This window comes from Solanum verrucosum, unplaced genomic scaffold (genome assembly GCF_900185275.1).
Source record: "Solanum verrucosum unplaced genomic scaffold, falcon-dt-bn FXZP01000031.1, whole genome shotgun sequence".
Taxonomy (NCBI): Eukaryota; Viridiplantae; Streptophyta; class Magnoliopsida; order Solanales; family Solanaceae; genus Solanum; species Solanum verrucosum.
The window spans coordinates 1,282,037-1,293,563 of NW_026020194.1; the positions used below are offsets into that span (position 1 = coordinate 1,282,037).

Here is an 11,527-nt window from a genome sequence, read left to right on the forward strand (position 1 = left end):
ACATACATATATGAAGGGTTGCATGCGTATTTATTACGTACTATTGATATTTTTTATATATTTACTTCGACTTTCGATTTATAAATATAATCTTTTAATTTAAACCTTCTAAGTCAGTCTTTTCATGTGTTATAGGATTTAATTATTTAACTGATCATATCTTGAATTAATCTTATAAGAAAAAATAAACAAAAATAATAATTGGGGTAAGTGAGGAAATTGAAAAAAAATCAAATATAAAGGATATATATACATACATATATGAAGGGTTACATGTGTATTTATTATGTAGTATTGAATTTATTTTTTATAGATTTGCTTCGACTTTCAGTTTATAAATATAATCTTTTAAGTTAAAAGTATTTCAAAAAAAATATACTTTTAAAAAAGCAGTTTTTAACAGAAATGTCAAACAGATCAGTTCTTTACGTATGTTATAACATTTAATTATTTAACGGGTCGTATCTTGATTAATCTTTTAAGAAAAATAAACAAAAAAGTAATGATATGGTATGAAATAGTCGTTGGGTTGCATGTGTATCTATTATATATGTTGACACCCAATTTCGAGCCCCTCCCCCTCGATAATAATTAATTTTGAGCTTCTTAAATTCCAAACAAGTTAATTAATTGACTTTATAGAATTTCAAAAAAAATTCGAGTAGTTTATATTTTGAATCATTAGTTTATAATTAAGTTAGTTATTTTATCTTGTCAAAACTAAGAAGCTCGTTAATTAATTAATGTCAACTCATTTTATTTGAACTTTGGCCGAATTTGCTAATCAAATTCAATTTGGTTACATTCTAAATTCAATTGGCTAATTTTGCAAATCATTTGGCCAATTCTTAATCCAATCCATTCCTTGCCAAAAGCAAAATTACTAAAGTACACTACATATGTTTACCTATTATCAATTAATCCCTTCTCTTTCATAAAAATTCAAAAATCCCTATTTTTTCCCCAATTCCTATTTTCCGGATACTTTATTGTGAAAGAAATCAAACCCATCTTCCTCACCCCCAAAATCTCGCCTATAATCTCTCCCACTACCAAATCAGTTACCGCTTTCAAAGCAATTTGATTTCCAAACGATTCAACAGTGTCAAAGTTCAAAATAGGTATTCTTCTTCTTCTTCTTCATTTTTCTTTCAAAATCAATTTTTTGTTTCAATCGATTTTGGATTATTTGTCACAATGGATCATCCCTCTTTTAATATTGGGATTTCCCAATTAATAACACCTAACAATGAACAAATTTTTGAATCTGAACACCGAAACTTGAATGAACAGAGGTCTAAAAGCTTGCATGCAACGACATTAATGGCGAATCGAACTTCTTCCAAGAGAAAATCGAAAACGAAAGTGGGATCATCATCTAAAGCAAAGGATGCAAAAACTAAAAAGAAAAGGGGTAGAAAGGTTGCCCCTCCCATTTTACGACCAACACTACCCATGGTATGTCTATCTTTTGCTTTTAATTTTACACATTGTTGAAAAATAAACGTATCTAGTGTATATTGTAATCTGTAGAAACACTGATTGTTGGGGTTTGAGTTTTACTTTTAAATTTGTAGATGAAAGATATGATTGTTGAAATAAAGTATCTGTTAATTGTGATTCATATATCTGTTTATCAATTGCTGATATCTTATTGTTGATTTTAAGGTTTCATTGTTGAAATAAAGTATCTGTTACTTGTTGATATCAAAGTTTCATAGTTGAAATAAAGTATCTTTTACTTGTGATTCATATATGTAGATGATAGAAAAATAAGTATTTGTTTTACATTTGTAGATGAAAGACTAGTTTAATGCAAGTTTTGTGTGCTGCGATTTGTATTTAAGATAGGCAAGTTTTGTAATCTGTAGAAACACTGATTGTTGGTGTTTGAGTTTTACTTTTAAATTTGTAGATGAAAGATATGGTTGTTGAAATAAAGTATCTGTTAATTGTGATTCATATATCTGTTTATTAATTGCTGATATCTTATTATTGATTTTAAGGTTTAATTGTTGAATTAAAGTATCTTTTACTTGTGATTCATATATGTAGATGATAGAAAAATAAGTATTTGTTTTACATTTGTAGATGCAAGACTAGTTTAAGGCAAGTTTTGTGTGCTGCGATTTGTATTTAAGATAGGCAAGTTTTGTAATCTGTAGAAACACTGATTGTTGGGGTTTGAGTTTTACTTTTAAATTTGTAGATGAAAGATATGGTTGTTGAAATAAAGTATCTGTTAATTTTCGATTCATATATCTGTTTATCAGTTGCTGATATCTTATTGTTGGTTTTAAGGTTGCATGGTTGAAATAAAGTATCTTTTACTTATGATTCATATATGTAGATGATAGAAAAATAATTATTTATTTTATAAGGCAAGTTTTGTGTGCTGCGATTTGTATTTAAGATAGGCGTTCAATTCGTTGTATGATATAGAGGTTATTTGTTGTACAATGTATCATATTCGTAGATATGCACATGAATGATGCGAAAACAGAATTTAACATATATGTAAGTTAACATTTTGTATCATGTTTAAATAGAAGCCAATGTATATACATAAGTAATATGATTTCCTGTGTCAGTAATGCAATTTTGGCATACTAAGTATAAAATGATCTGAAACATAATATTTTGAATCAATTATGATATTTCCCTTTTAGTTATGTATGCATCATTTATCGATATAGTTATTGATGAACATCATTTATCTTTCTGTAATTGCAGAATATGAAATATGTGATTAAACATATTCCAAAGCAACCTTTAAAGTTTGGTCCTACTTACAATTCTAATTTTAAAGAAAATTTAGAATTGTCAATAAAGGACGAAGGTATGAACATGTTTAAGGATACCATATTTGGCCAGTACCTTAATATCCCCAAGTGCCACTACCAAGGACAAATTACCAAATGTTTATATCTTCTAGAGGTTGAGCATGATAATTTGGACAAAGAAATCCATATTCGACATGCTAAAGGAAATGTATTGCAATTTTCTATTAGAGAATTTGCAATTATTACTGGTCTCAAGTGTACCGGAAATGTTAAAGATTTTACATATCCTATTTCAAAAATCAGTAGGCTGGTTCAGCGATACTTTCCTGGTCCAAATTATAACGTAACCAAAGGACGGCTGGTAGATCGTTTTGAGTTAGGTATTTGGGACAGCAGTGATGATGCTCTTCAGATGGCTATATTGTATTTCATTCATACGTTTGTTTTCTCCCAACTCGGTGATGCACCAATTCCTATAGAAGATTTCTTTATGGTAGAAGATGGCAGCTATAAACAGTTTCCGTGGGGACAACTTGCCTTCACGAGGTTAATGAAATCATTTAGGAAAGAGTATAAACCTGACAAACAAATGTATCGGTTGAATGGATTTCCATACGCACTTAATATTTGGGTGTATGAATGTGCGTCGGCAATGCATAACGAGATAGCTGTTAGAGAAGGAAATGGTATACCAAGAGTATGCAATTGGAAAGTTGTGGGTGCAAGGCCTAAATACGAGATGTTTATTGAAAACATCTTTACTGAGGTAATTAGTATATAGCATCCGTTTTTATTTTATTGTTTTATTTGTGATACATTATTTAAATAGTTCTAACGATGTTTTAATTTTTGTTTCTATAGAATGATTGTTCTAACGTGCAGCCAACTCAAGAGGAAATCGAATCACTTGATTTACCAAATAATAGTCATGTACCTCCAAATCGACCAGCCACATCAGTTGTTAATCAGGAAGAGGTGCAACCAAACGATGTTTCTGGTTTTGAAGAGTTTTCATCAAAACCTCCGGAGCAACTGTTAAGGAGATGCACACGTGTTTCTACCACAGGATCCACCCCACCCCCCAAGAGAAGAAAGGTTGCACATCCAACAAAGAATAATGTGCCAAAGACAACACCAAACGTACAAAATAATCACCCATTTCAAACTCCGGTTACACAACCCCTAAAGTTTGATAATGTATCTGGTGTTCATCTTAATACAGTTCCCCGAAGAACATCATTGGACAATGCAAGACTCGAGGATCTAGAGGGTCACATTAAGTCTTATGTAAGTAAACATAACTATGTCATTTAAACATTTTCATTGTTATTTATAATCTCACTTACTATGCTTAATTTGAATTCAGGTTGACCAAAAAATTAGAGCTCTTGAGGCGTTAATTATAAAAAATCATTCTGAGTTGATGAAAGCAGTGGCCGCGAAAGATAACAAAAGTGATAAGGTAGTATTTTTATTTTTTAGATTATCTTTTTAGTTTTGTGTTATACTCAATTTTTGCATCATGAAGGACATTGGTGGCATTTCTATGCCACATATAGTGGATGATGCAGTAGTCAAAGGTAATGTTGATTTAGAATCTGCTTCTGATCAATTACTCCAACAACCCATTTCACCTATGCACATGGATTTTGCAACTGTTGATCACAATGGTAATGCATCTGCTGTGGATGTTGAACAACGACTTGTTAATGAAGAAAATATTGCAAAGGTATACATATGATACTTAAATTTACATATACTTTATAATTCCTTCCTTATATTTTGTTTTACAAACATAGATTAAAGAGCCATTCAATAAGGATTTTGCAACTGTTCATCATGATGTTGATGCAAATGAAGTGGAGGTTGAACAACAACATGTTAACGAAGAAAATGTTGCAAAGGTATGCATATGATACTTGAATTTAATTATACAACTTAATGACTTTCAATCATTAGTTAATTTCATTAAAATTAAATTATTAACAATGTATAATTTACAAATGACTGATACTTTATTAATATTAATTCATATAATGAAATAATCATTGTTTTTTTTGTGTATCATTGGTGTACAGTAAACACTTAAATCTCGGTTGATACTATAATTTTTTTTTGAATCACTAGTAGCTAATACTTTGTAATTGCATCTTAATATATCTGTTTACAAATACAGATTGATGAGACATCCATTAAGGATCAGACTATGGAAGATTCAACAAATGTTATACCCACAATACACCATAGTGATTTTCCGATAGAAGAGTTTGTTCATAATAAGGAAGTGGTAAGTTAAGAGCTTTTGAATTGTTATAATTAATCATTTTTGAAATTAAATCGCAATGCTGTGTAATATTCTGTTTATTAGGAGGATGCAGTACATAAGGTCACACAATTGCACACAAAAGTATTGAGCTGTGATAAAGTTGTTGCTGATTCAATTAAACAAGACTCCAAAAGACATGCTTCAAATCCAGTAATTGTTGATACATCTGTCTGATTCTAACTTGTTTAATGCAAATGTCAACAGTTGCGTATAAAGTGTACTATTTTCTTATAATTTACTGATATCATGTAGGATTCTTCCAAAGCGGCATCTATTCCATCTGGCACTGAAATAGTCATAGATACAATTGTCTACAAACTTCCAAACGAGCCAATTAATGTCGCACCACTGAGTGTAATCATTCCTCCACAGCTAACCAACAGTGAAGATTTTCTATCTGATAGTCAGCTACCCACCCAACTTCCAATCAAGGAATCTGCACACAATTTTGATACAAAGACTCCAGCTCCACGTAACAGAATCCCATCAAAGATTTTGCAGTCTCCTTATGTGAATACTTTTGGATCCAGCGATAAGAGCAAGGGGAAAATAGACGATGACATTCGCCCGTATACTCCATTTGAAGGATGTGGCATTACCTACCAAGTTTCTTCATTTTTAATGCAAGAATACTCCCAGTGGATACAGAAGGGACTCCTCAAAACACATGCAAACAAGTAAGTATTTTTATTAATGTATCTTGTTCGCAAAACATATTCGAATAAGTAAGTTTTCGTTTTATATTATTTCTATACTATTATTTTGTATTAGCTTATTCTTATGTTGCTATAATCATTCTCATAGGAAACCTTCGGATGATAAATATAGAGGCAAAAATGCTCTATTTGGCTTTGATTATATGGATTTTGTTGTCGCATTTCCTTTGGACAAGAACTGGTTTTATACTATGTCACAGCCAAAAAAATGTTGGACTGATCAGGTACAATATACAATACAATTATGTATCATATACTTTTTATCATATATTGTTGTTTTATGTATTGTGTTCTTTTTTTCTTTAATTTTGCAGCACATAGATGTAATTTTTTACTATCTACGCAAGACGTCAAAATTAAGAAGCATGGATCAATACAGATACACTACATGCAACTGCTTGTTCAATACCTATATAAAAAATGCATACAAAAGGTACTATTGCAGTCCTGCAGATGATACTCTCAGTACACAGCAACACATTGCCCGAGCTGATGTTGTATCTGTATATGAAAGGTCCATCAAAGAAGTCATCAATGGTTTTTCTGTCCCTGCTGCTTTACCATGGCATCTAGTAGATGAGGTATATATTCCGATCAACTGTGATGAAGAATTTCATTGGGTGTTGGCTGTGGTTGTTTTAAGGAGCCGGTTAATCCGAGTTTATGACTCAAATTTAGGAACAAGGAACAAAAGTCAATGTGATGAGATAAAACAGTTGTCTATCATCCTGCCTAACTACCTTCATGATAGTGGATTCTTTGATAAAACCGACAGAATTGATTGGGCTACATTGGATGCATACAAAGACAACAAAACTGGTGAATTGATGGGTCCACAACATCCGTTTGAAGTGGAATTTGCTCGAGGCATTATGCAACAAAAAAGCGATAGCCTGTAAGTATTTAATCCACCCAGCTTTATTTACACATTTCCTTCAATTTATAATGTATCTTCTTTATGTTTTCAGCGATTGCGGAACATATGTAGCTGCTTTTGCTGAATTTCTAAGCGATGAAATCAAGGTCCCATCGATTCCTTTTCAAAGTGAATATCTTCGCTCAAGATATGCAACACTATTATGGAAATATGGTACCGACAAGGCCAATGCTGGATACGTTAGCCAGAATGATGATCCTATAAGGCTAAAGGTTGCTTCCATAATATTGCCAGATGATGAATTGTTTAATGTAGATTAGTTGTTTATTGACTGACTTACCGTAAAGATGTGAAGTTTTACTGTTTTGAAGATACATTAAGTGTTTTGTAGTATTCCTCTTGAGGTCTACATTATATTTCTAAGTAATTAATTATTATATTTTTGAAGAGCAGTTATTTTCACAATTTTTATGTCGCTTCTAAATTAATTTTCACTGCATTTTAATACCGTACATTAATTTTTCTATATTATAAGTATTATACATGTCAATGCAGATTTTACAACAGTGAATCCGATACAAAATTTCATCAATCATATTAAGTATATGATACAAAAAATAAAGTATCTTAAAATGACATAATTTTTGTTCACACAACACTGTACAATTTATATTTTATAAGATTATAAGATGATACTAATTTTTTTTTAATTACATAAATATTAGGTATATGATACATAGGTGTCTAAAACATTTCAGATTGATACAGTTTTATCATTTCATGACAAAGTTTCAAAGATATAAAGTATCATATACTTATTTTATACTAAAATCAATCTAAATTTTTAAATATCTTATACTTAATTTCCAGAAAACTATTTTTGTGCATGAAAACTCAAATTTCGCCCATAAATATCGAAATTTTATGTATATGATATATAATATTGGTAAAACAAACAAATTCTGATATTCTATTATTAGTAGATGCAAAATTTAGAAATAATATTATGTATATGATATATAATTGATTCATATGATACCTTTTTAAAATGTTGTCTCTATTAACTTTGGCACACATCACAGCTATTTGACACTATTAATCGATGTAAAAATTATAAAAAGCACATAGTATACCAATCTAATTTTTATAATAAATTGACAATCAATTAATGTTGCCAAAAACATAACATTATTCATTTATTGAATCATAAAATAGTAACCATTACGAATCTTTTGGGAAGAAAGTACATGTTCTTCTATTGTGACCTTCCTGTCCACATTGTCCACAACAGTTCGTGTTTGTGGTAATCTTTTCATATGGATTTTTCTTCCTCTTTTTTCTTGGCCTTCCAGGCATTTTTTTGTATCTTGGTGGCAAGACTACTTCTTCCAAAACAGATTCTGGAGCTATCCAATCACTTTTGTCTGGCATTGGTTCTATTGGAAGTGCATAAGTGTTTGTTAATGCATCATGTTTATAGTAATCAGAGCAGTAGGGATGTACATCTTTAATATTCTTCTTCTTCAAAACAGCCATTGCGTGCGCACAAGGTATCTCGTCATGTTGAAATCTACCACATGAACAAGTTTTTCTTTCAAGACATACAATGTATCTTATCGCACCTTCATACACTGCAAAGATATATTCAGAAGATGCAACTACCTGCAAATGTTTAAAAATTACAGATACATCAAACGAATTTGTAATTGGTATACTTAACAATATAACGAGAAGAAAAGTTAGAATCATAAAAATTGATAATACAATTATGTACCTTCATTTTCACACATTTGGACGCGTTTATAATCAATATTTCTTCAAATCTTCTCCCTAATGTTTCCTTTGTATAAGATGCTATTTCTCGATTTTTGCAATTCCAAGTACCAAATAGAATTCTAACTTCTTCCAGAAAGTCTATAATAGGTAATTGTCGTGCATCAACAAGGCAACCATTTATACATTCCGCTATGTTCGAAGTCATCATCCTCCCCCTGTTCACAGTTGCATGAGATCTAGCCCACCTTTCATACCCAGCATCTTGAAGATACTTCTTAACTCTTCCATCTATTTTTTCCACTTTAGCCATTAATTTTTCAAAATCATCTTTCCGATAAGCCTTTGCCATCGAATAGAAAATATCACTTAGTATGGTTCTGCTTCTCTTGTAGTATGTACACACATTTTTCCAGAGGTGCCATATGCATGCGAAATGAGGAATATTTGGATAAACAATACTTACACTCTTCAATATGCTTTCATTTCGATCTGATACAACACACATTTGTTCTCTATCACCAAATACATTTTTAAAGTGTTGGAAGAACCATGTCCATGAACAATCTTTTCCGTGTCTACAATTCCATAAGCTAACGGTAAGATACAACCTTCAAATTGAAACACATACCATTACGATTCTTTATATATGATTGTTCCATTATGTTATATTACTATCTTGAAAAATCAAATTAATAAACAACATGTCATACCTGCCCCATCGAGTGTACTTGCCGATACAAATGTCCCTCGATAAGATCTGCTAAGATGTGAAGCATCAACAACAACAACAGGCCTACAGAACTCAAACCCTCTCATCATTGGCCTTAATGATATGAAGAGATACATAAACTCATTTTTTTTCGACTTGTGCATACGTATATATGAATTTGGATACACAATGTTCAGCATATATATGTATTTTGGCATCTGTTTGTATCTGTCTGCAGGTTTACCCCTAATCATCTCCAATGCACGTTCTTTTGCACGCCATGCTTGTTGGTAAGAAATTTCAACTCCATATAGTGCCCTAACATCCTCAATTATATCGTTTGGAGTATGTTTTCTTTTATGATTCACTAACTTTGGAGCTGTCACACCACTAAGAAACCCAACAGTAGCTTGAACGTTACTTAATACCCTATCCCTCAATGGACATGTATGTTCACTATTGAAGTATCTCACTTTGAATATGTCCGTATTTTTCCTAACGGACGCCTTCAATTCCCAACAACAAGCATCTGAATGACATACTAATACGTAGCTGCAATAAAATAACAGTACACCAAACATTATTACAAAGACTTTTACTTAAATTGTAATCTGCACACAGTTCAATGACGACTCATATTATATATTTGATATACAAATCAAACTGTCAAGCAGAAACCCTTATGATACCTAACAACTACAATTGCACCATACACACGTTATTTGTGTATCATGATCAACACGATATCACATTCAAAATTCAATTAAACTGTCAAGCAGAAACCCTTATGATACCTAACAACTACAATTGCACCATACACACGTTATTTGTGTATCATGATCAACACGATATCAAAAAAATCATCAATTTTATAAGATTGAAGTATCACATACCTTTTGCTATCAGATCTCTTAACTCTAAAATTGAAGCTATGCTTAATTTTATATTTTTCCATAACAGCCATTAAAGTTGCCTTATCCTTGTACAATTGCTTCACTTCCACATTAGAAATATTTGTATCTGATATATAATTTTCCACCTCCATCTCTGGTATGTAATAAGAATCACAAATTTTCGATTCAACAATGCTTAGAGCCTTTGTGTCCATTTTTCCACCTTCAACACACACAATTGCACCTGTTGTTGCATCAAAATTATGTATATCTTCATCACTTCTATCTGATATATCAATGCATAGTGGATACATACCAAATTCTACCTCATGTTTCTTCACTTCTATGTACAATTTCACCCCCATATCATTCCGAATACACAATGGACATGAATTACCTTCTACAACGTATCTGATCTCTATATTTTTTTTTGATTCATCAATGTTCAATTCTGCTGCAATTGCTGATTTGAGATTAACCAACGAAATATTTTCCCCCACCACTATGCCATCAATTTTGTATTGCTCGTACCTAACATCACTTTCCCATATACCTGAATGCCTTATCAAGATGGAAATATTCATTACAGATCTTCACCCAAAAAAAAATGTTGGAATTTCCAGAGCTTTTCGTAAAACAAGAAATAAAAATTTCAAAATTTGAATTTCAAAATTTTAGTTCAGTAGTGTTTTAAGATTGAACGATTTGCAGATGCATTAAACGTATGAGTTAATTGCGGCAGTTAATTTTTAAATCCCTTAATTAACGCATAAATCTGTTAAAATCCCTTTTTTAACGCACTAACCTGATAATTACAGCTTCTTAATTAAAGTATCTGGCCGCATATTAAAGTATCCATAACACAATAAAAATAAGGGAATTTCGTAATTTATGAAAGTGTAGGGACAGGAAGTAATTTGTTCATTATACTATGTGCTTTATATAATTTTTACAAACGTTAAACCCGTTGCAAGATCATTTTGGGCCCTTTTTCCTTTTCCCAGCCGGCCCACTCCTTCTTTACGCCCATTACACCAATAATCATCAACAACAACCGTCCAGCCCACTCTTAAATTCCCAAAACAATATCACTCAACCCAATTCCATGTTCCCAACCCGGCCCACTTCTTGTTCAACAAATTAAAGAAGACCCACCAGTAGCGTCAACTACAACAAATGACGCCTAAAACAGAGCAATACACGGCTGACAAATGGCAGATGCGTGAACGACACCACCAATGCCATACACGCCTCACATCCCTCAGGCGGTGGCGAGTTCACGGAGAGGACACGGCGGTAGATGGAAATATAACCCCCAACGTCTCCTTCAGCATGCTGGTACATTTTTTGTACAACTTTTCCGTGTTTCCAGCTGCTATTTTGTCCTTGGGGTTGTGGGATGAGGCAACGTCGAGCTCCAAGGACGATGTGAATCGATCCAGCCGTC

At 32.0% G+C, this 11,527-nt stretch overlaps 3 protein-coding genes across 3 annotated transcripts; 1 reads left to right on the forward strand and 2 right to left on the reverse strand.

Annotated features, from left to right (window-relative positions):
• Nucleotides 1–1,323: 1,323 nt before the first annotated feature.
• On the forward strand, nt 1,324–7,022 carry LOC125829573 (uncharacterized). Its single transcript, XM_049508786.1, has 12 exons — nt 1,324–1,458; nt 2,734–3,549; nt 3,645–4,088; nt 4,150–4,245; nt 4,312–4,512; nt 4,583–4,687; nt 4,960–5,074; nt 5,210–5,277; nt 5,362–5,786; nt 5,914–6,049; nt 6,140–6,720; nt 6,794–7,022. The coding sequence occupies exons 1-12, from the start codon at nt 1,324–1,326 to the stop codon at nt 7,020–7,022; spliced, it is 3,351 nt and encodes a 1,116-aa protein (XP_049364743.1).
• A 901-nt stretch (nt 7,023–7,923) lies between these two features.
• LOC125829514 (uncharacterized) lies at nt 7,924–8,827 on the reverse strand. Its single transcript, XM_049508735.1, has 2 exons — nt 8,477–8,827; nt 7,924–8,364 (listed from the first exon to the last, which is right to left on the reverse strand). Exons 1-2 carry the CDS (start codon nt 8,825–8,827, stop codon nt 7,924–7,926), a joined length of 792 nt encoding a protein of 263 aa, XP_049364692.1.
• Nucleotides 8,828–8,946: 119 nt separating this feature from the next.
• Nucleotides 8,947–10,664, reverse strand: LOC125829574 (uncharacterized). The gene is made up of 4 exons (XM_049508787.1): nt 10,469–10,664; nt 10,081–10,183; nt 9,189–9,739; nt 8,947–9,086 (listed from the first exon to the last, which is right to left on the reverse strand). The coding sequence occupies exons 1-4, from the start codon at nt 10,662–10,664 to the stop codon at nt 8,947–8,949; spliced, it is 990 nt and encodes a 329-aa protein (XP_049364744.1).
• Between the last annotated feature and the right edge of the window lie 863 nt (nt 10,665–11,527).